The 25147-nt window shown below is 48.0% G+C and overlaps 1 protein-coding gene across 2 annotated transcripts in view; it reads right to left on the bottom strand.

The window, feature by feature from the left end:
- Positions 1–1244: 1244 nt before the first annotated feature.
- The window catches only part of WDR11 (WD repeat domain 11), a 677364-nt gene continuing 653461 nt past the window's right edge, over positions 1245–25147 (bottom strand). For both annotated transcript variants that reach the window (XM_078643933.1, XM_078643932.1), the window contains 3 exons: positions 13563–13708; positions 9236–9315; positions 1245–2232 (listed from right to left, as the gene is read on the bottom strand). In XM_078643933.1, the coding sequence (XP_078500059.1) occupies positions 2081–2232; positions 9236–9315; positions 13563–13708 (378 nt within the window). In that variant the 3' untranslated portion in view covers positions 1245–2080. The remainder of the gene's footprint in view (positions 2233–9235; positions 9316–13562; positions 13709–25147) is intronic.

The raw sequence follows: 25147 nt of genomic DNA, 5'->3' as shown, positions 1-25147 counted from the left end.
CCCAATGAAAGTAATAGACCACTCTAGTTCTTTAAGTGCTGCAACTTTGTTAAGTGGAGCAAATTGTACAAAAGGTAGTAGTTACCTTTCCCTTGCACTCCAGTGGCAACTACATAACAGATCGGGTAGTGCACTGTTTGTTTTTACCGCTTCTCCCATAACCTTCATAGAAACATAAACAAACATTTAAAAATGCTCTCGAACATATCTAATGGCTGATGATGCAAAATCAACAACAAGGCAGCTGTTAGGGCTTCTTTGTAAAATCTTCATTTCCAAATTACAAGGAATGTGGGAATGAATGAATGAATAGGAGGCAGAATAATGCTGCTGGTATCTGACGAAGAAAGAAACGTTCCGCTGTATGTAAACAGACAACTTATCTTGTGACTTTTATTAATGGATGTTGTGCAATTTGTACAAATTGTAAGTGTGCCTTATGTGTACCTTTTTAACACCTTAAGGAAAGAGCTTTTTGATGGATTTATAATGATGATTACAGCTTAAGATCGTTATAAATAAGGTTTGCATAACTGTATTTAACAAGCAGTGGCTAAGTCAATAGGTCTAGGTTTAATGTGCAAACTTGCAGAGTGAGCACATTAAAGCGAGACACTCGAGGGGTAGGCTGCAAGAGGACAGAGAGTAGTAAAGTGGTGCCGTATACAGTACAATTCAAGCACTGGAATGGAGGCGTAAGGATACACCAAACGTCAGTACTATTAGGTGAGAGAGGAATACTCCACTAAACTGAGGTACAACATGATAGACAAAGTGTCAAGTCAATGGCTAAAGAGGCGAGTTGAAGAAGCCAATGATTGAAAAGAGCGGCCCTAAGCACACACTCTGTGTAGGTTAGCAACAGGTCTATTTGTCAGAGGAGCTCTCAAAACCTTTTACTTTAAAAGTAAATTGGCTCAAGAGCTAATGTAGTGGTAGGAACATCGTTTAGCACTCAGAACATACTAAAGAACCCTTACCCCCACTTACAGGCGATGAGCCCCTAATGAAACTAGAACTGGTTGCCTGTCCCTGGACAAATCAATGCATGTGTAAATGAAAGAGGACACAGAGAGCTATAAAAGTCTGATAATTGCCACGCCTCGATCATCATTCTCAGTTGACTATGCAAGTTCTTGAAGTGGCAATACCTCATGCGTGACCTCCCCCTTCTCATTTTAAGAGATGTAGCAACACAAAGATGAAATGTTGAAATCCCAAAGACAAATCTAAGAGCAGTAAAGTCTTGTAGGACGAATCAACCTCAAAAACATTTAATTAAATCAAACATAACTCTGTAGTCATTGACAATTCCACACTAACATAGCCTAAGGATGAAACCATAAAACACTAACGTAAACACTGGAAAATACAGTTTTGTTATTTTGTCCTGGACATGTTTGTTCCCCTGGATTTGGTCATACGTTTGCGGAGAACCGCAGATACAGAACAGTACCTCCTAGCACTGCGATTTCTTGTCAAGCGTTCTGAGGGCCTCCACCGATGCCGCGGGTACACCAGATGCTTCTAATCAAGCACAGCACAGCGTTCAAGAGCACGATACCCATCAGTTTGTTGTTTTTTACATTTCTAAAAATATGAGACAACTGACATCCTGAACATTGAAGTCAAACAACCATGACATTGAGAAGTAAACAAGGAAAGAACAAAGAGTGCTCTCCACCCCACTCACTACCCCCACCCACAGTGGACAGTGAGCACCTCCCAGCAGGAAGGATATCACTCCTGGGGGTGGGGAGGGACCCAGAGGACGGTGGCTGTGTTTGGAGCTGGTGAAGGAGGCAGGAAATCACGGCATTGTGCTTTAATGCTGCCGCCAATGGTTGCCATGTGCTTGAAATGAAAGTGAGCAATGGCATGTTTGTTTCTCTTCCTTGCATGTGAGGACAGCAGAGCGGAGATACTCCCACACACATCCATACTGTGCGCACATGTAGCTCTTGCACAGATGCGGCCTCGGGCTCAGTCCATTCTTGTCTGTAGACTCAGTCCCCTGCGTCAAGGAACAACCAACCACCGGCACTTCTGTCCGACCTCAGTGCTGGGCAGGGAGAGGGCGTCACTCTTCAGCCTTCTCTCCTTCCTGAAGCTCATCCAGCAAATCCTTCCCGGAAGGACCGGCTTTGGAGGCAAACCGCAGGACTCCCTGCCGGAAGTTGAGTGCTTTCAGCGTCCTGGCGTAATCGGCATAGACCGCCCGGATCAGTTTATGTAATGCTACGTTAAGGAAAATGGTACATGTACATGATAGGGTTAGTTTACATTTTTCATTTGCTATTTTACTACAATGCTTATGCTGCTGCCCACTTTAAAAAGCTTCACTCTGAGTTCTTGAGGGTAGTGGAGGCATGTGGCTGTGGTTTTAACCAGGGAGGCTCTCCTCAAAGGGTGGAACATGCCACCATCTCCTGGCTCAGGGTAGGGAGGTGATTTATAGGGCGAGGGGACGGCTGCAGATGAACCAAAGATAGAAGAAGACAATACTCTCAAAGCAGGTCGCTTCCCTGACTATTGTAGGTGATTTCACGGCACTGGTGTGGTTTTCCGCTAGCCTGTTGTCACAACCACCCCTGTGAAGATCAAGGACGAATTGCCCCTCAGGAGCTACATTGTGGAAGGCAGAACGTACGTGAACAGGGCTTGGAAAGAAAACAAACGAGCAGGGTAATGGAAAGCATTTACAGTAAAGACATGATCCAGGTAGGGAGCCTCAAGGTCAATCAAAAGAAAAATAAATATGTTTATCAACGAGAAACAAGAACGCATACATTTGAAATGTGCTAGACCAATACATAAACCGAAAGCTTACCTGGAACTTGTTACCTTGAAGTGAATAGGAACAGAACATACTCCGGGTTCAGCTGCAATACTGGACCAGAGAGCTGATATCTAGAAGTGTCCCTAAGCATTGCACACTGTGATGAAGGACACCAACCTACCCTGAAAGGGGCAGCAATGAGCAGCTGAATACTGGTAAAACGCTTCATGAATGAATCGGTCAAGAGTGAGAAGCCATTCAAAAGGACGAAGGAAGGTACATTTGTGTAACAGCCAGTTGACGAGTAGATCTAGTTTTTCCGATTTCTTTTTGGTAGCGCTAAAACAGCAGGGAAGGCTCCAGAGTTCTGCACGTCACAGAGGTGCAGAGGAAGGTCAAGCAAGTTTCAGAGGCTAGGATGCATATACTGAGTGGCAGATGGAGGTATTTGGCATTTTTCTGAACGTCATGCAGTCAGGTTCAAGGCAGGTGATTCTCCAGAAGTACCTGCAGGACGAGCCTTGGTAGAGCAAGGATCCACGCAGAAAACAGGTGTCCTTCGGCCAGCAGAATGCCATCTGGTTCTGGGAAGCTGCCCTTGGGAGTCTATTTGGCTGTTAACGTGGTGTTCTGATGAGGTAGGATGGTATCACGCCATGGAAAATTCAGAGGCGGACATGGGGTCCTGCAATCAGTATGGTTATTGGTAAGGCACCAGAGGAGTTTTTATGGCCTGGGAAAAATGATCAGCTATTTTAAGCCATTAGTGAGGCATGTAGTGTACTTCGGTGACTGATACAGTGTATTCTACATTTTAGCAGAGAGCACGTCATTATTACCATGCCTGCAAGTACCAACACAGTGCTTTAGGGTGCACCGGAAGAGGTGGATCCTGGCAGGAATCTTAGGTTGTCAAGTACAGACTTAGGGCCTCGCTACGAGTGGCAAGCAATCCTATTCATACTTTCTCCACACTGAATTATTGTTAAAGGGGGTGGCAGGTAATTCAGCAAAGAAATTTTGGCATTTATACATTTTTGGAAAATAATATGTGAAAATCAGACTTACCTCTAGTGCTGTAGATCACATGATTAGCATACTCCTGCTATCTAGAATGTGTCTTGAACATTTGCTTGTATCTATTTTTCTTCAAAACAGTCTCTCAAGTTAAGCAGATATGGTGTGACTCCACCTTTCAGGGTATATTGCGCATGGGCACTGACTTCATCTTAGACTGTTTTTCGCACAGCTGGTGAGAGTATGTGTGGAATCATACAATTGAGGTTCCCAGGATGCAGGGGCCTGACCTGATCTAACTCTGTGTGAGAAGGTCCAGAATGAGGGGAAGCCTCTCATGGAGGCTGAATGAAAACTTTAGGGCAGTGGAGTACCAGGGCTCTCTGGACCAGGTTGGAGGCACTAGGCTGAGGGTTATGATGTCTGCCGCCTGAGCTTCCTCATCACAAAGGGAATCCGTAGAAGAGGAAGAAAAATGTAGGCAAATATCGTTGAGCCATTCATCTATAGTGCATTGCCCATGGACTGTAAATAACAGGTGGTGAAGTTTGGGCATCTTGCGTCCTACAGTTGTGGACTTGTTGGCACATCCTGCTAAGCAGGTCCGCAAAGTCATTGTCCACCCACAGGAGATGCTCCACCATGAGGTGATTGTTGTATCGGACTGCCCAGTGCCAGATAATCTGCATTAGGTCAGACAGCTGAGGGGAGTATGTGCTGCCCTGTTTTTGGTTGTGATGCATGGGATTCATATCTTTCCTGATCAGAGCTACATTACCCCTGAATGACCTGTAGGAATGCTTATAGGGATAGAAGAATTACAATTACAATCCATTCCAAGTAATCGATGAAGTGATCTTGGTGCTGAGAGAGCCACATTCCTTGAACTGTGTAGTGGTTGATATGCACACCCCACTCCATGAAGAAGGAGTCTGTGGTAATGATCATCTGCAGGACTGGGTGTGCAGAAGGCCTGCCTTCCACTAGGTTGGCATTACTGCAGAGATCAATCTACTTTGGCTTGTACCAACACTAAATCTTCCTATGGACAATCCACTTGAGAACACTCAGCTGCCAGCCACTCTTGAAAGGGGCGCATGTGCAACCATGCCTGAGGAACAATGGTGATGTCGGAGACCATCCTCCCTAAAAGACGTGAGTGGATGATCAAGCTGGCATAGAGTGCTGAAAGGCTGAGTCTTTTTGCTCTCTAGGCTAAGCTTTGCCTGTGGTCGCATATAAAATGGACCCCTGCAAGAGGTGTATTTGAAGCAGCTGCACACGTGGCTTGGTGGAATTTATGGTGAAGCCCAAGCCCTAGAGCAAGTGACTCTTGCTTCAATGTGCTAGACACAGTAGCTTGCTGCTGCTTTTTATCAGTCAATCGTCGAGGTATATGATTTTTCAGGTGGATAGTCTACCTACATGCAAATTCCTCATGATCCCTTCTTCCTTCCTATCATGAAGGATGATCATAGGCCATTTTAGTAAGGTTCCAAACAGATAGTGACCCTGCAGTAAACTAAACCTACATGTAGTTGATTTCATCCTACACCCTCAAATGTGTAGAATAATTGGATGGGAAACTGACATCAGTACGCTGAGGTGAGCGCTTTATAGCTCTGGTGATGTCATGAGGATGTTGGTCTGGATACACATTAGTGTGGCAGTGCTGTGGAAAAGCTTCAAGATCCAGCCTGGAAAGTTCTTAAGATGAGGAATCTGGAATTATAAGTATCTACTGGAAAATGTGTTACTTGTCCTTTGGAATTAATGGGCCACTCGTAATGACTCAATTAACACATCAGCAGCTAGTCTGCATCAATAATTAATGGCTTATGAAATAAGCAAAAACCAATGCAAGACAGCCTCGTGAATGGTGATGACCCAGGATTCAAGCGCATAAGGTGCATCATCTTAGTCTACAAAGTGCTCAAGCAGAGGTGATCAAATACAATGCGGTGATTCAGAGGGATCCCAGTGTCAAAATGGTAGTGAATCTGGGAGGCCAGCTACAGTTTTGGATAAGGAATATCATTCTGGCAAACATATTCTAGTCCAGTTCAGAAACAACTGGTTTATGTTGATATCTGTAAGCACATCTCAGCATACCAATGTATGTGAACCCCTATTCGGTGTGCAACAGACTTCATCAGACTAAATATCCTGCTTGAAAAATGATGTAGTTGAAATGGTATTTAAATTCTGATGCCCCTCAGTTAACCAGGTTGTTCTATGCAGAATAGCTTCTTTCCCCCTCCTTGGTTCTTCTTGATAGTGGCAAACGCAAGCGCCAACAAAACCTATGGGCATTCTAGCTCTCTTATAAATTCTACTGACATAACATAACATAAGCAACTAAGAAAGTGTTTCTGTAATATTAAATACACTACACGCAAAATGTCACCATATGGCTGGGCACGGTAAAATAGTCACTATTTTTTACCAGCTAGGTATGACTGAAAATCTGTATTTTCTTACACAAAGGCGCATATTATTTCACCCAATGTATAACCAACCTTGATAAAACAAAAGAGGACAATTAACCCTAAAAAATGTATTTCTAGAACTCAGCTGTGCACACAGTACGAAAGTACATACAGTTAGTCACAGAGCTATAAGCCTAGTACAGCTATGTCAACTCTACAAATTCATAGACAGTTAATTCAGCGGCATGTAATCTACTTATTACTGGAAAGAAGGGGAAGACCTCTTTACAAACTGTCACTTAATTACACTGAGAACTGGTGAAAACAAATAAAGCTCTGCTCAACGGTAGCCACGATTCTGAAAAGGAACTCTGTAGAAGATGTAATCCTAGCCATAAAGACCTTGTTCCATCACAGAGGATGTAGCGCCCCTGAGCCGCACAGGTTTTTTGTGAGCCCATAATTAATACATTTATCTTGGATTCTCAAACAGGTAAGGGGAGGCTAGGCACAGGAAGGGCCGTCCACAGTTTAAAAAAAATAGTCCTCAGTAGCAAATAGTTTTATAACCCAACATGTTCCAATATCCACCACCCCGCAATACAAACTGTCAATAAGAATCACAAACACTTCATCAGAGTCAAGTGTTCCTTCGATGGAAGTCTCTTCAGGGAAGAAGACCTCGATAAGGAATGCAGCCATAATCTAGAAGTAAAAAGAGGACAAACAGATGCCATGCCAGTGGAACTACAGGGTATTTGAGTAAGAATTGAGAAGAACTAGGGATAAGTTTGAGGCATGCTTCAGTCTCCACAGAAGCCGACGTTTTCTCTCGACTAATGTCCAAAATGAGCGCAACAGAGGTGCTGAAGAAGCCAATCCTCTCTCTTCACCAGTGTCTTATAAGGCATCTTACTATAACGGTTTCATTTATTCACTTCACAGAAGTCACAGAGGTCAAAAATACATTTAAGAGTGGATCATCCTTGACAACTGTCCCACTGCTCTTTATCCAAGGCTTACACGCAGTTAAAAAAGAAAAGTCAGTAAGTAGCATTCCAAAAAATAAGAAATTCCTCTGAGAATAGAAGGCGATTGGGTAAACAGGTCTACCATCTAAACAAACTACAGAAAACAATACCTGGTAAAAAAAATACAAAGAGCGATTACTTTTGGAAAGTAAGGCCTCTGTGTTCACTGATGAAGAGGAACATTGAACTGCGGGGGTTGGCTGGTTATGGGCATCGCGAGAGCGGCAGGACCGATGGTCTTATAAGTTACCCCGCACAGTACAACGGAAAGACAGTGCCCTGTGAAACACAGATAACATTTCCTATATATATTTTTTTGATTTCCTATTCCTAATTATCATTATTCTTTTTAAGTGTTCACAATCCCACTAAACTCGCAAGCATGTCCTACGAGCTATGAATGATGCGCCGCAATCCATACCAAGGCAGCCTCTTCACGGAGCACCAGAGCAGCCCTACTCCCGCCAACGATGGGGCAGAAAGATCCATTAGACAAGGAACATTGTAGGACTCCCTCAACAGAAAGACAATAACTTTTAAAAGACTAACGCTAAGCAGGGTAATGAAAACGGCAGGTCCCTTCTCTATAGCACTTCAGACGAGATTAAGGGCCCTAATTAGTGTTTGGCGAACATGGCACCGCACCACAGATGACCCTCTCTGCCAGTAGCAGCCGGATTTAGGGGAGAATGTCGGGGGATTCGTTGTGTTTCTGCCAGCAGAGGCTGTGCTGGTTCCTCCAGCAGAAACCTCAGACCGACGTCTCCACGGAGGTTAGGCCATAAGCCTAAATATTCAGACCTTATTTAGGGCAGACATTGTGGCATACTTTGTTTTGCTCAAGACCACCAGGAAAAGTTTGGTGGTCTCAAACAGGAAAACACAAAAATAGTCCCCACATGCTGAGAGATAAACCACAGTATGTCAGGGACCTTCATTTACTTTGCTGTTTAGGGGCACTGAACATGGAACCACCACAGGAAAGCTTCAGTATCCCCTGAGGAGCCGCTGCAAGTTGGCTACTGAAAAGGCTCAGCGACCTCTGCTAGGCAGCCACGTATTTGTGGAAGGGCAGGGGAGCACAACCCTCTGCTGCTCTGCTGTAACGGAGCACATACTGCCTAAATAAGGCCCTGAATCTGGTTTCTAACACATGTTGTACAAATACGATTCCGAGTTCCTGGTTTGTGGGTGTCGAGTATTCTGGGATAGGAGACTTCCTTTTGTGTGACATGGACAAATTATACAGTAAATTATGTGGCAAGAAAAGGCAAATTATGCGTAATAATGCAGACCATTTTGTAATATAATTACTTCTTTCAACTTGGAAAAACTCTCTAAGCATTGGTTTCACCTCATAAGTTCCAGTTTAACATCCAAATATAGCAATAAGCAACAGAAAGGTGTGCCGTCCAGTTTGATAAAAGAGCCTTCCCGTGCGCTGCAAAACGTCATCACATTTTTAGCAACTTTTGAACCATTGGAGCTAGAAATAAATTTGCTATTGTTAAAATCTGTAGAATGATGTGGCAGATGAAGGGTGATGTGGCAAATGAGACAAAGGTATAATTATGAGAAAATCGCCATGGCTGCACAATCGCATAATTCCATTGGTCCTGCTTGTGGGTGAGTATCTCAAACTCAAAACACATATCTTTGTTACAAAAGATTAAGCAGTCACATTGTAAGTGCTTACAATGTAGATTCCATATATAAAACCTAGTTCATGGTTCAGGGACTAACAATGAATGAATGCAACAGTGCTCCAAACCGTTCTCATCTTGTTGTACCAGTATACAGTACTGTAACCTTTCGGTAATAGTATTTTATGAAATTCATGTACCTTGTTAGGGAATTTCTAAAATTCTTTTTGTTATGAAGGTTTAAATACCGTTGTTTGCAATTCTTGAATAATGATTTTAAATAATGTAATAACGATACAAAGGCAGTAATTAAGAGTTGAATACAAAAATGGATATTGGTTTCTTCATTGACTGGGATTGCGCCATACTCCAGACAGGCATCAACAAACAGGGCCGCTCGATCAAAGTACCGCATACTGTGGTAGACAAAACCATGAAGAAGAATTAGAAACTGAAAGAATACATGAACTGGCCCAGTGTGGTCAGGACAAGCAAGGAGCAAATGAACCCATCCTATGTTCCCACGAGAGGCCGGAGGCAAATGAACCCATCCTATGTTCCCACTACGGGCAGGGGGACAAATCAGCACATCCTATGTTCCCACTAGTGGGCAAGGGAGAACTCAAGCCATCTCCTGCTCCCAGCAGACAGGCAGAGAATCAGCCCAGTTCAGCTCACTGAAGAGGGGAGGGGTGTTAGTAAAATACAGTGCCTTCAGAAGAGGCAGTGGAGAACCACAAGGAGCTGACTGCATGTTTTCAGGAGAGGCGATAACAAGTCAACAAACACTGTTCCACAGAGAGGCAGTAAATCAACCAGCCACTGCCTTCAGGAAAGAAAATAGAGAATCACCTGCTGCTTCGAGGAGTAGCAGGTACTAAATCAAATGCTTATCACATGACATGCAGAGCCAACCACCTGCATCTCCCATGAAAATCAGAAGGACTGTGAATCTCAGCTGCTCTCATGATTAGCAGGAAGGCATACGTCCACTGCTCGGATGACATGTATGGCATGCACTCTTAACTGCTGCCCAATGGAGTCTCATGCTGTTCTCATGACAGCCAGAGTTAATTACCTGCTGCCATCATGCCAAGCAGCGAATCAATCACCTGCTGCCCTGACAACACTCATGGACTCAACAATTCACCAGTTGCTTCCATGATAAGTAGAGTCAATCATTCGCATCTTGGTCTCAAGAAATAAAGGGGTTGATCACATGCAGCTCAAGAGATGAGGGGACTCAATCAAACACCCACTAATCTCATTGCATACAGGAAGTCAAATAATAATACACTCCTCTTGGAAAACTCAGAGGGCCAGTGAATCAGATGCTTGCAATACATGCAGTGGGTCAATCAATCACACAGTGCTCTCAGGGAAAGCAGAAAGTCAGTTGTTTGCTGCCATCAGAAGATGGATGAAGCTAATTTATAATCCGCAAACACAAGATGATGGGCGAGCGTTTAAACTTTTCAGACATTTACCCCCAGTCACAGATCTAGGTTGAATCCATCATCGTTCTTTAGCTCACTTTGCCACCCCAGTTTAGACCCAGCTATAAGCAAATCAGTCTTGACCCTGTGCCTCAGGGGAACAGTCCAGCCCGAACTGCCAAGTCAGGTCCTCCCTGGACCAGAAACAAACATTCTGGGACCGGTTTTGGAGTAACACCCCTCATCAGCCAGGCTAGCTTGAATCCAGTGGCAAACTGCGCAAGGGACACACGTCTGGGCATAACCTGCCAACTTAGGGCGAACAAAGCAAATCAGTCTTGACCCTGTGCCTCATGGGAACAGACGTTGGTCCCTTGCTCACTTTGCCAATGGATTCAAACTAGCCTGGCTGATGAGGGGTTTTACACCCACCTCGCCGGACACACACTCGACGCCATCTTCTCATCCAGCAAAGACATCGCCTTCAGCCACGCCACAGAACTCCACTGGACGGACCACAGATGCATCCACTTCACCTTCAGAAGAACGACGATCCACCACCACCAGCAACAGGTTGCCCGAAGAAGCTGGAACAAGATCACAGCCGACCAGATCGCAGCTTCCCTGAGCCAGCACCCTCCGGCCAGCTCAGCGAACCCCAGCCAAGCCGCCGACAACCTCTCGAAGTGGATCAGCAAATGCGCAGACGATCTCGCCCCTCTGAGGATCCCGCCCAGCAGACCCGGCAGTAAGAGAGCCCCATGGTTCACCGACGAACTCAAGAGCTCCAAGAAGAACTGCCGAGCCCTCGAGAAAGCCTGGAGAAAGGAACCCACGCCGGACAACAGGACCACCCTCAAGCTCGCCACCCGGAAACACCACCAACTGATCCGCACCGCCAAGAAAACGGCTTTCAAGAACCGACTGGACAACAACACACACAACTGCAAGGAACTCTTCAACATCGTGAAAGAGCTCTCCAACCCCAACGCCGGAAACGACATCACCCCATCGCAAGACCTCTGCAACTCCCTCGCCTCCTACTTCCACAACAAGATCGCGGACATTCACAACAGCTTCAGCACTCAACCGACGCACGCCACGACCGCAGCAACGCAACCCACCACCACCCTCCGCGCCTGGACCCCGGTCAACACAGAAGACACCGTCCGCATGATGAACTCCGTCCACTCCGGATCTCCGACCGACCCCTGCCCTCACCACGTCTTCAACAAAGCCGACGCCGTCATCGCACCCCACCTGCGGGACATTATCAACACCTCATTCGACACCGCCACCTTCCCCGAGAGCTGGAAGCACGCCGAACTCAGCGCTCTACTCAAGAAACCAACAGCGGACCCCACCGAACTCAAGAATTACCGCCCCATCTCTCTACTCCCGTTTCCAGCCAAAGTCATCGAGAAGACCGTCAACAAACAGCTGGCCGCCTTCCTCGAGACTAATGGATCCCTCGACCCATCGCAGTCCGGCTTCCGTGCCAACCACAGCACCGAGACCGCCCTCATCGCCGCCACCGACGACATCCGCGCCCTGATGGACAACGGAGAAACAGCGGCCCTCATCCTCCTAGACCTCTCCGCGGCTTTCGACACGGTCTGCCACCGCACCCTAGTGCAGCGCCTCAGCAACGTCGGAATCCAGGAGAAGGCACTGGAATGGATCGTCTCCTTCCTCGACGGAAGAACACAGAGAGTCCGCCTACCACCGTACAAGTCAGAGGCCACCGAAGTCATCTGCGGCGTCCCCCAAGGATCCTCGCTGAGCCCTACTCTCTTCAACGTCTACATGAGCCCCCTCGCGGCCATCGCACGCCAACACAACCTCAACATAATCTCCTACGCCGACGACACCCAGCTGATCCTCTCCCTGACCAACGACCCCGCCGCCGCCAGAGCCCACCTGCACGAAGGGATGAAAGAGGTAGCCGAGTGGATGACGACGAGCCGCCTGAAACTGAACTCAGACAAGACGGAGGTCCTCATCCTGGGCTCCTCGCCCTCCGCCTGGGACGACTCCTGGTGGCCCCCCGCCCTGGGCACCGCACCCAAACCGACAGACCACGCACGCAACCTGGGCTTCATCCTAGACTCCTCCCTCTCCATGACCAGGCAAGTCAACGCCGTCTCCTCGTCATGCTTCAACATCCTGCGCATGCTTCGGAAGATCTTCTGGTGGATCCCCACGGAGACCAGGAAGACCGTCACCCAGGCCCTCGTCACCAGCCGACTGGACTACGGCAACGCACTCTACGCCGGAACCACTGCCAAGACCCAGAAGAGACTCCAGCGCATCCAGAACGCCTCAGCCAGACTCATCCTCGACATCCCACGACACAGCCACATCTCCGGACACCTAAGAGACCTGCACTGGCTCCCGGTCAACAAGAGAATCACCTTCCGTCTCCTTACCCACGCACACAAAGCTCTCCACGATCAAGGCCCGAGCTACCTCAACAACCGCATCAACTTCTACGCTCCCAAACGCCACCTCCGATCTGCCAGCCTCGCCCTCGCCGCCGTCCCACGCATCCGTAGAGTCACCACAGGAGGAAGGTCCTTCTCCTACCTGGCCGCCAAGACCTGGAACTCCCTCCCGGCCGACCTGCGCCTGACCCAAGACCACCTCTCCTTCAGGAAGAAGCTCAAGACCTGGCTGTTCGAGCAGTAGCGGCACCCCCCCCTTCCCCCCCAGGCGCCTTGAGACCCTACGGGTAGGTAGTGCGCTCTACAAATTATTTTGATTGATTGATTGACACTGCAAACGATCCCAGGATGCTTGTTTCTCGGTCCAGGGAAAACCTGGCTTGGCAGGTCGGGCTGGACTGTTCCCATGAGGCACAGGGTCAAGACTGGTTTGCCTATAGTTGGGTCTGAACTGAGGTGGTGAAGTCAGCTAAAGAACGATGATGGATTAAACCCAGATCTGTGACTGGGGTGAATGTCTGAAAAGTTTCAGCGCTCCGTCCATCATCTCCTTGTGTTTGCTAAATTTATCATCTGCAGCAGACTGACTGTGCAAGACCAAGAGGGAGAAAGCAGGCATTGCCTTACATAGAATGCAATCTGCCATTTTGGTATCCTGGAAGGAAAGGCAGACTTTCACAGTCATAAAAAAAGTCACCGTGCAAATAGATGCAGGATGGATCAAGCAATTACCAGGCTTCCAATGTCGCCAAACAAGATGAACACATCAAAACCTCTGCTCACCTGTGCAACATCCTCACAACCCGTGTGAAGCAGCCCAGTGACAGAAGCACCAAGATGGCCGCTGACTTCTGATTGACCTGAGGAGAACAGAGGTGATCCACCCAGCGCTTCAGGACCTCCGCACACTCATCCGCACTCAGACGCACCTGGAGAAGAAAGATGCAAGAGCAGAAACAGATTAATCCCTTGGATCCTGCCTTGCTCTGAAACGTGTCCTGTTTACAACACCCATCTGGACATCTCACAAACACATGTCCGAAATATAAAAATAACATCTATTTTGAGAATGAACTAGTGTTTGCTTGGGAGATTACACATACATATTGTAGACAAATTTTGGGCGCATTTTCAGTGAAACAATAACCCAAAAGTGTGCTTCCATGTAAACGTTAATGTATCCGTCATCCCCATTTTCAATGGAATTTGCTAGTTTGCTGGATTTGCTGCAGCCAGATTGCTGTCTCACTCTAATGCGTGTCTCCCTTTTCCTGTTTTTCCTTTGCCTTTCTTTTTCATCCCCGCTCTCTCTGCCTAACCCCTATCAGTCCGTTTTTTTAACGCCAGATTTGTTGACAAATCCTCCTTTTTGATGCCATCCTGTTTTTACTGGATCAGCTGGTTCTGGTGGCTCAGCGGACTAATGCATCCACTGCAGGGACCTGTGTTTGACCTCATGGTCACAGGTTCGAATCCCGGCGGGTCCACTCAGCCGTTCATCCACCTGAGGTCAATAAAATGAGTACCATTGAGTTGGTTAACAAGAAACATCTGTTATTCAGCACCAAGATACCTACGGGTGAACGTGCGCTTTACAAATACACATGTTATGTTATGTTTACTCCATCTTCATGTGTTTCAGTTTACATGGACAAAACTCCACCACTGTATTTGAACATAATTAAAACTAGAGAGGCCCTGTAGTTTTATATAGCGCTTACAAGACCCGGGGGTATCAGAGCGCTTTACAACATACGTGAATAGAAAAGATAAGCAATATACAGTGAGTATCATCAGGGATATTGGGGACCAAAAAGATAGAGGTCATTGGCCAGATGCATAGAGATGGTGGTTGAGGAGAAGTTATTTTAATTGTCTCTTGAAGATCGTGAAGGAGGGATTAGTCCTGATGTGGGTAGGGAGAGAGTTCCAGATTTTTGGGGCATTCCCAGAGAAGGAGCGGGAGCGGGCTTTTTGTTTATGTCTTTTTGGGGGGATTAAAAGGAGTGAGTTGGAACTTCTTAGGTTTCTTGATTGTCCAGCTTTTGTGAGTTTGGCAGCGAGGTATTACGGTTTGCCTGTGTGCAAGGCTTTATGGGTGAGGCAGGCCATTTTGAAGGAACGATACAGAAAAGGGGGTGGTGATGAACAGAGTGTCTGAATTAAGCAGACCACTCTTACCCAGTCCAAAGATCAGGGCTTGATCCATCACCATTATTTATCTCACTGCCCCATCCCAGCTCAGAACCTGGCTATATGCAAATTAGTCTGTCCCTGGCCCAGTGCATCATGGGAACAGGGCAGACCAAACTACCAAGCCAATTCTTCACCAGAAAGGAGACAAGCTACCGGGGACCGGTTTCTGGCATTTCAGCCTCTTCGGCCCGGCTTGCTTGAATCCTGATGGAGCAGTGAGAAAGGGACTCATGTCTGAGTATACCCTGCCACACCTATAGTGGCCAAAAACGATACAGAAAAGGGGGTGGTGATGAACAGAGTGTCTGAATTAAGCAGACCACTCTTACCCAGTCCAAAGATCAGGGCTTGATCCATCACCATTATTTATCTCACTGCCCCATCCCAGCTCAGAACCTGGCTATATGCAAATTAGTCTGTCCCTGGCCCAGTGCATCATGGGAACAGGGCAGACCAAACCAATTCTTCACCAGAAAGGAGACAAGCTACCGGGGACCGGTTTCTGGCATTTCAGCCTCTTAGGCCCGGCTTGCTTGAATCCTGATGGAGCAGTGAGAAAGGGACTCATGTCTGAGTATACCCTGCCACACCTATAGTGGCCAAAAACGATACAGAAAAGGGGGTGGTGATGAACAGAGTGTCTGAATTAAGCAGACCACTCTTACCCAGTCCAAAGATCAGGGCTTGATCCATCACCATTATTTATCTCACTGCCCCATCCCAGCTCAGAACCTGGCTATATGCAAATTAGTCTGTCCCTGGCCCAGTGCATCATGGGAACAGGGCAGACCAAACTACCAAGTCCCCGGAAGCTTGTTTCCTTCCCAGTGTAAGAATTGGCTTTTGTAGTCTGGTCTGCCCTGTTCCCATAATGCACTGGGCCAGGGACAGACTAATTTGCATACAGCCAGGTTCTGAAACTGGGATGGTGCAATGAGCTAAAAAACGGTGTTGGATCTAGCCCTGATCTCTTGACTGGGTGAGAGTGTTCTGCTTAATTCAGAGACTCTGTCCATCACCACCCCTTGTTGCAAATAATTTTGTCCACCCTAAGCGTGGAAGGGTATACTCAGATGTGAGTCCCTTGCTCATTGCACCATCAGGATTCAAGCAAGCCGGGCCGAAGACGGCTGAAATGCCAGAAACCGGTCCCCGGAAGCTTGTTTCCTTCCCAGTGTAAGAATTGGCTTTTGTAGTCTGGTCTGCCCTGTTCCCATGATGCACTGGGCCAGGGACAGACTAATTTGCATACAGCCAGGTTCTGAAACTGGGATGGTGCAATGAGCTAAAAAACGGTGTTGGATCTAGCCCTGATCTCTTGACTGGGTGAGAGTGTTCTGCTTAATTCAGAGACTCTGTCCATCACCACCCCTTGTTGCAAATAATTTTGTCCACCCTAAGCGTGGAAGGGTATACTCAGATGTGAGTCCCTTGCTCATTGCACCATCAGGATTCAAGCAAGCCGGGCCGAAGACGGCTGAAATGCCAGAAACCGGTCCCCGGAAGCTTGTTTCCTTCCCAGTGTAAGAATTGGCTTTTGTAGTCTGGTCTGCCCTGTTCCCATGATGCACTGGGCCAGGGACAGACTAATTTGCATACAGCCAGGTTCTGAAACTGGGATGGTGCAATGAGCTAAAAAACGGTGTTGGATCTAGCCCTGATCTCTTGACTGGGTGAGAGTGTTCTGCTTAATTCAGAGACTCTGTCCATCACCACCCCTTGTTGCAAATAATTTTGTCCACCCTAAGCGTGGAAGGGTATACTCAGATGTGAGTCCCTTGCTCATTGCACCATCAGGATTCAAGCAAGCCGGGCCGAAGACGGCTGAAATGCCAGAAACCGGTCCCCGGAAGCTTGTTTCCTTCCCAGTGTAAGAATTGGCTTTTGTAGTCTGGTCTGCCCTGTTCCCATGATGCACTGGGCCAGGGACAGACTAATTTGCATACAGCCAGGTTCTGAAACTGGGATGGTGCAATGAGCTAAAAAACGGTGTTGGATCTAGCCCTGATCTCTTGACTGGGTGAGAGTGTTCTGCTTAATTCAGAGACTCTGTCCATCACCACCCCTTGTTGCAAATAATTTTGTCCACCCTAAGCGTGGAAGGGTATACTCAGATGTGAGTCCCTTGCTCATTGCACCATCAGGATTCAAGCAAGCCGGGCCGAAGACGGCTGAAATGCCAGAAACCGGTCCCCGGAAGCTTGTTTCCTTCCCAGTGTAAGAATTGGCTTTTGTAGTCTGGTCTGCCCTGTTCCCATGATGCACTGGGCCAGGGACAGACTAATTTGCATACAGCCAGGTTCTGAAACTGGGATGGTGCAATGAGCTAAAAAACGGTGTTGGATCTAGCCCTGATCTCTTGACTGGGTGAGAGTGTTCTGCTTAATTCAGAGACTCTGTCCATCACCACCCCTTGTTGCAAATAATTTTGTCCACCCTAAGCGTGGAAGGGTATACTCAGATGTGAGTCCCTTGCTCATTGCACCATCAGGATTCAAGCAAGCCGGGCCGAAGACGGCTGAAATGCCAGAAACCGGTCCCCGGAAGCTTGTTTCCTTCCCAGTGTAAGAATTGGCTTTTGTAGTCTGGTCTGCCCTGTTCCCATGATGCACTGGGCCAGGGACAGACTAATTTGCATACAGCCAGGTTCTGAAACTGGGATGGTGCAATGAGCTAAAAAACGGTGTTGGATCTAGCCCTGATCTCTTGACTGGGTGAGAGTGTTCTGCTTAATTCAGAGACTCTGTCCATCACCACCCCTTGTTGCAAATAATTTTGTCCACCCTAAGCGTGGAAGGGTATACTCAGATGTGAGTCCCTTGCTCATTGCACCATCAGGATTCAAGCAAGCCGGGCCGAAGACGGCTGAAATGCCAGAAACCGGTCCCCGGAAGCTTGTTTCCTTCCCAGTGTAAGAATTGGCTTTTGTAGTCTGGTCTGCCCTGTTCCCATGATGCACTGGGCCAGGGACAGACTAATTTGCATACAGCCAGGTTCTGAAACTGGGATGGTGCAATGAGCTAAAAAACGGTGTTGGATCTAGCCCTGATCTCTTGACTGGGTGAGAGTGTTCTGCTTAATTCAGAGACTCTGTCCATCACCACCCCTTGTTGCAAATAATTTTGTCCACCCTAAGCGTGGAAGGGTATACTCAGATGTGAGTCCCTTGCTCATTGCACCATCAGGATTCAAGCAAGCCGGGCCGAAGACGGCTGAAATGCCAGAAACCGGTCCCCGGAAGCTTGTTTCCTTCCCAGTGTAAGAATTGGCTTTTGTAGTCTGGTCTGCCCTGTTCCCATGATGCACTGGGCCAGGGACAGACTAATTTGCATACAGCCAGGTTCTGAAACTGGGATGGTGCAATGAGCTAAAAAACAGTGTTGGATCTAGCCCTGATCTCTTGACTGGGTGAGAGTGTTCTGCTTAATTCAGAGACTCTGTCCATCACCACCCCTTGTTGCAAATAATTTTGTCCACCCTAAGCGTGGAAGGGTATACTCAGATGTGAGTCCCTTGCTCATTGCACCATCAGGATTCAAGCAAGCCGGGCCGAAGACGGCTGAAATGCCAGAAACCGGTCCCCGGAAGCTTTTTTCCTTCCCAGTGTAAGAATTGGCTTTTGTAGTCTGGTCTGCCCTGTTCCCATGATGCACTGGGCCAGGGACAGACTAATTTGCATACAGCCAGGTTCTGAAACTGGGATGGTGCAATGAGCTAAAAAACGGTGTTGGATCTAGCCCTGATCTCTTGACTGGGTGAGAGTGTTCTGCTTAATTCAGAGACTCTGTCCATCACCACCCCTTGTTGCAAATAATTTTGTCCACCCTAAGCGTGGAAGGGTATACTCAGATGTGAGTCCCTTGCTCATTGCACCATCAGGATTCAAGCAAGCCGGGCCGAAGACGGCTGAAATGCCAGAAACCGGTCCCCGGAAGCTTGTTTCCTTCCCAGTGTAAGAATTGGCTTTTGTAGTCTGGTCTGCCCTGTTCCCATGATGCACTGGGCCAGGGACAGACTAATTTGCATACAGCCAGGTTCTGAAACTGGGATGGTGCAATGAGCTAAAAAACGGTGTTGGATCTAGCCCTGATCTCTTGACTGGGTGAGAGTGTTCTGCTTAATTCAGAGACTCTGTCCATCACCACCCCTTGTTGCAAATAATTTTGTCCACCCTAAGCGTGGAAGGGTATACTCAGATGTGAGTCCCTTGCTCATTGCACCATCAGGATTCAAGCAAGCCGGGCCGAAGACGGCTGAAATGCCAGAAACCGGTCCCCGGAAGCTTGTTTCCTTCCCAGTGTAAGAATTGGCTTTTGTAGTCTGGTCTGCCCTGTTCCCATGATGCACTGGGCCAGGGACAGACTAATTTGCATACAGCCAGGTTCTGAAACTGGGATGGTGCAATGAGCTAAAAAACGGTGTTGGATCTAGCCCTGATCTCTTGACTGGGTGAGAGTGTTCTGCTTAATTCAGAGACTCTGTCCATCACCACCCCTTGTTGCAAATAATTTTGTCCACCCTAAGCGTGGAAGGGTATACTCAGATGTGAGTCCCTTGCTCATTGCACCATCAGGATTCAAGCAAGCCGGGCCGAAGACGGCTGAAATGCCAGAAACCGGTCCCCGGAAGCTTGTTTCCTTCCCAGTGTAAGAATTGGCTTTTGTAGTCTGGTCTGCCCTGTTCCCATGATGCACTGGGCCAGGGACAGACTAATTTGCATACAGCCAGGTTCTGAAACTGGGATGGCGCAATGAGCTAAAAAACGGTGTTGGATCTAGCCCTGATCTCTTGACTGGGTGAGAGTGTTCTGCTTAATTCAGAGACTCTGTCCATCACCACCCCTTGTTGCAAATAATTTTGTCCACCCTAAGCGTGGAAGGGTATACTCAGATGTGAGTCCCTTGCTCATTGCACCATCAGGATTCAAGCAAGCCGGGCCGAAGACGGCTGAAATGCCAGAAACCGGTCCCCGGAAGCTTGTTTCCTTCCCAGTGTAAGAATTGGCTTTTGTAGTCTGGTCTGCCCTGTTCCCATGATGCACTGGGCCAGGGACAGACTAATTTGCATACAGCCAGGTTCTGAAACTGGGATGGTGCAATGAGCTAAAAAACGGTGTTGGATCTAGCCCTGATCTCTTGACTGGGTGAGAGTGTTCTGCTTAATTCAGAGACTCTGTCCATCACCACCCCTTGTTGCAAATAATTTTGTCCACCCTAAGCGTGGAAGGGTATACTCAGATGTGAGTCCCTTGCTCATTGCACCATCAGGATTCAAGCAAGCCGGGCCGAAGACGGCTGAAATGCCAGAAACCGGTCCCCGGAAGCTTGTTTCCTTCCCAGTGTAAGAATTGGCTTTTGTAGTCTGGTCTGCCCTGTTCCCATGATGCACTGGGCCAGGGACAGACTAATTTGCATACAGCCAGGTTCTGAAACTGGGATGGTGCAATGAGCTAAAAAACGGTGTTGGATCTAGCCCTGATCTCTTGACTGGGTGAGAGTGTTCTGCTTAATTCAGAGACTCTGTCCATCACCACCCCTTGTTGCAAATAATTTTGTCCACCCTAAGCGTGGAAGGGTATACTCAGATGTGAGTCCCTTGCTCATTGCACCATCAGGATTCAAGCAAGCCGGGCCGAAGACGGCTGAAATGCCAGAAACCGGTCCCCGGAAGCTTGTTTCCTTCCCAGTGTAAGAATTGGCTTTTGTAGTCTGGTCTGCCCTGTTCCCATGATGCACTGGGCCAGGGACAGACTAATTTGCATACAGCCAGGTTCTGAAACTGGGATGGTGCAATGAGCTAAAAAACGGTGTTGGATCTAGCCCTGATCTCTTGACTGGGTGAGAGTGTTCTGCTTAATTCAGAGACTCTGTCCATCACCACCCCTTGTTGCAAATAATTTTGTCCACCCTAAGCGTGGAAGGGTATACTCAGATGTGAGTCCCTTGCTCATTGCACCATCAGGATTCAAGCAAGCCGGGCCGAAGACGGCTGAAATGCCAGAAACCGGTCCCCGGAAGCTTGTTTCCTTCCCAGTGTAAGAATTGGCTTTTGTAGTCTGGTCTGCCCTGTTCCCATGATGCACTGGGCCAGGGACAGACTAATTTGCATACAGCCAGGTTCTGAAACTGGGATGGTGCAATGAGCTAAAAAACGGTGTTGGATCTAGCCCTGATCTCTTGACTGGGTGAGAGTGTTCTGCTTAATTCAGAGACTCTGTCCATCACCACCCCTTGTTGCAAATAATTTTGTCCACCCTAAGCGTGGAAGGGTATACTCAGATGTGAGTCCCTTGCTCATTGCACCATCAGGATTCAAGCAAGCCGGGCCGAAGACGGCTGAAATGCCAGAAACCGGTCCCCGGAAGCTTGTTTCCTTCCCAGTGTAAGAATTGGCTTTTGTAGTCTGGTCTGCCCTGTTCCCATGATGCACTGGGCCAGGGACAGACTAATTTGCATACAGCCAGGTTCTGAAACTGGGATGGCGCAATGAGCTAAAAAACGGTGTTGGATCTAGCCCTGATCTCTTGACTGGGTGAGAGTGTTCTGCTTAATTCAGAGACTCTGTCCATCACCACCCCTTGTTGCAAATAATTTTGTCCACCCTAAGCGTGGAAGGGTATACTCAGATGTGAGTCCCTTGCTCATTGCACCATCAGGATTCAAGCAAGCCGGGCCGAAGACGGCTGAAATGCCAGAAACCGGTCCCCGGAAGCTTGTTTCCTTCCCAGTGTAAGAATTGGCTTTTGTAGTCTGGTCTGCCCTGTTCCCATGATGCACTGGGCCAGGGACAGACTAATTTGCATACAGCCAGGTTCTGAAACTGGGATGGTGCAATGAGCTAAAAAACGGTGTTGGATCTAGCCCTGATCTCTTGACTGGGTGAGAGTGTTCTGCTTAATTCAGAGACTCTGTCCATCACCACCCCTTGTTGCAAATAATTTTGTCCACCCTAAGCGTGGAAGGGTATACTCAGATGTGAGTCCCTTGCTCATTGCACCATCAGGATTCAAGCAAGCCGGGCCGAAGACGGCTGAAATGCCAGAAACCGGTCCCCGGAAGCTTGTTTCCTTCCCAGTGTAAGAATTGGCTTTTGTAGTCTGGTCTGCCCTGTTCCCATGATGCACTGGGCCAGGGACAGACTAATTTGCATACAGCCAGGTTCTGAAACTGGGATGGTGCAATGAGCTAAAAAACGGTGTTGGATCTAGCCCTGATCTCTTGACTGGGTGAGAGTGTTCTGCTTAATTCAGAGACTCTGTCCATCACCACCCCTTGTTGCAAATAATTTTGTCCACCCTAAGCGTGGAAGGGTATACTCAGATGTGAGTCCCTTGCTCATTGCACCATCAGGATTCAAGCAAGCCGGGCCGAAGACGGCTGAAATGCCAGAAACCGGTCCCCGGAAGCTTGTTTCCTTCCCAGTGTAAGAATTGGCTTTTGTAGTCTGGTCTGCCCTGTTCCCATGATGCACTGGGCCAGGGACAGACTAATTTGCATACAGCCAGGTTCTGAAACTGGGATGGTGCAATGAGCTAAAAAACGGTGTTGGATCTAGCCCTGATCTCTTGACTGGGTGAGAGTGTTCTGCTTAATTCAGAGACTCTGTCCATCACCACCCCTTGTTGCAAATAATTTTGTCCACCCTAAGCGTGGAAGGGTATACTCAGATGTGAGTCCCTTGCTCATTGCACCATCAGGATTCAAGCAAGCCGGGCCGAAGACGGCTGAAATGCCAGAAACCGGTCCCCGGAAGCTTGTTTCCTTCCCAGTGTAAGAATTGGCTTTTGTAGTCTGGTCTGCCCTGTTCCCATGATGCACTGGGCCAGGGACAGACTAATTTGCATACAGCCAGGTTCTGAAACTGGGATGGTGCAATGAGCTAAAAAACGGTGTTGGATCTAGCCCTGATCTCTTGACTGGGTGAGAGTGTTCTGCTTAATTCAGAGACTCTGTCCATCACCACCCCTTGTTGCAAATAATTTTGTCCACCCTAAGCGTGGAAGGGTATACTCAGATGTGAGTCCCTTGCTCATTGCACCATCAGGATTCAAGCAAGCCGGGCCGAAGACGGCTGAAATGCCAGAAACCGGTCCCCGGAAGCTTGTTTCCTTCCCAGTGTAAGAATTGGCTTTTGTAGTCTGGTCTGCCCTGTTCCCATGATGCACTGGGCCAGGGACAGACTAATTTGCATACAGCCAGGTTCTGAAACTGGGATGGTGCAATGAGCTAAAAAACGGTGTTGGATCTAGCCCTGATCTCTTGACTGGGTGAGAGTGTTCTGCTTAATTCAGAGACTCTGTCCATCACCACCCCTTGTTGCAAATAATTTTGTCCACCCTAAGCGTGGAAGGGTATACTCAGATGTGAGTCCCTTGCTCATTGCACCATCAGGATTCAAGCAAGCCGGGCCGAAGACGGCTGAAATGCCAGAAACCGGTCCCCGGAAGCTTGTTTCCTTCCCAGTGTAAGAATTGGCTTTTGTAGTCTGGTCTGCCCTGTTCCCATGATGCACTGGGCCAGGGACAGACTAATTTGCATACAGCCAGGTTCTGAAACTGGGATGGTGCAATGAGCTAAAAAACGGTGTTGGATCTAGCCCTGATCTCTTGACTGGGTGAGAGTGTTCTGCTTAATTCAGAGACTCTGTCCATCACCACCCCTTGTTGCAAATAATTTTGTCCACCCTAAGCGTGGAAGGGTATACTCAGATGTGAGTCCCTTGCTCATTGCACCATCAGGATTCAAGCAAGCCGGGCCGAAGACGGCTGAAATGCCAGAAACCGGTCCCCGGAAGCTTGTTTCCTTCCCAGTGTAAGAATTGGCTTTTGTAGTCTGGTCTGCCCTGTTCCCATGATGCACTGGGCCAGGGACAGACTAATTTGCATACAGCCAGGTTCTGAAACTGGGATGGTGCAATGAGCTAAAAAACGGTGTTGGATCTAGCCCTGATCTCTTGACTGGGTGAGAGTGTTCTGCTTAATTCAGAGACTCTGTCCATCACCACCCCTTGTTGCAAATAATTTTGTCCACCCTAAGCGTGGAAGGGTATACTCAGATGTGAGTCCCTTGCTCATTGCACCATCAGGATTCAAGCAAGCCGGGCCGAAAGACGGCTGAAATGCCAGAAACCGGTCCCCGGAAGCTTGTTTCCTTCCCAGTGTAAGAATTGGCTTTTGTAGTCTGGTCTGCCCTGTTCCCATGATGCACTGGGCCAGGGACAGACTAATTTGCATACAGCCAGGTTCTGAAACTGGGATGGTGCAATGAGCTAAAAAACGGTGTTGGATCTAGCCCTGATCTCTTGACTGGGTGAGAGTGTTCTGCTTAATTCAGAGACTCTGTCCATCACCACCCCTTGTTGCAAATAATTTTGTCCACCCTAAGCGTGGAAGGGTATACTCAGATGTGAGTCCCTTGCTCATTGCACCATCAGGATTCAAGCAAGCCGGGCCGAAGACGGCTGAAATGCCAGAAACCGGTCCCCGGAAGCTTGTTTCCTTCCCAGTGTAAGAATTGGCTTTTGTAGTCTGGTCTGCCCTGTTCCCATGATGCACTGGGCCAGGGACAGACTAATTTGCATACAGCCAGGTTCTGAAACTGGGATGGTGCAATGAGCTAAAAAACGGTGTTGGATCTAGCCCTGATCTCTTGACTGGGTGAGAGTGTTCTGCTTAATTCAGAGACTCTGTCCATCACCACCCCTTGTTGCAAATAATTTTGTCCACCCTAAGCGTGGAAGGGTATACTCAGATGTGAGTCCCTTGCTCATTGCACCATCAGGATTCAAGCAAGCCGGGCCGAAGACGGCTGAAATGCCAGAAACCGGTCCCCGGAAGCTTGTTTCCTTCCCAGTGTAAGAATTGGCTTTTGTAGTCTGGTCTGCCCTGTTCCCATGATGCACTGGGCCAGGGACAGACTAATTTGCATACAGCCAGGTTCTGAAACTGGGATGGTGCAATGAGCTAAAAAACAGTGTTGGATCTAGCCCTGATCTCTTGACTGGGTGAGAGTGTTCTGCTTAATTCAGAGACTCTGTCCATCACCACCCCTTGTTGCAAATAATTTTGTCCACCCTAAGCGTGGAAGGGTATACTCAGATGTGAGTCCCTTGCTCATTGCACCATCAGGATTCAAGCAAGCCGGGCCGAAGACGGCTGAAATGCCAGAAACCGG

Source organism: Lissotriton helveticus, chromosome 5_1, assembly GCF_964261635.1.
Source record: "Lissotriton helveticus chromosome 5_1, aLisHel1.1, whole genome shotgun sequence".
NCBI classification, from domain to species: domain Eukaryota; kingdom Metazoa; phylum Chordata; class Amphibia; order Caudata; family Salamandridae; genus Lissotriton; species Lissotriton helveticus.
Note: the sequence above shows the minus strand (reverse complement) of the source record. Positions and strands in the feature narration are given on the sequence as shown.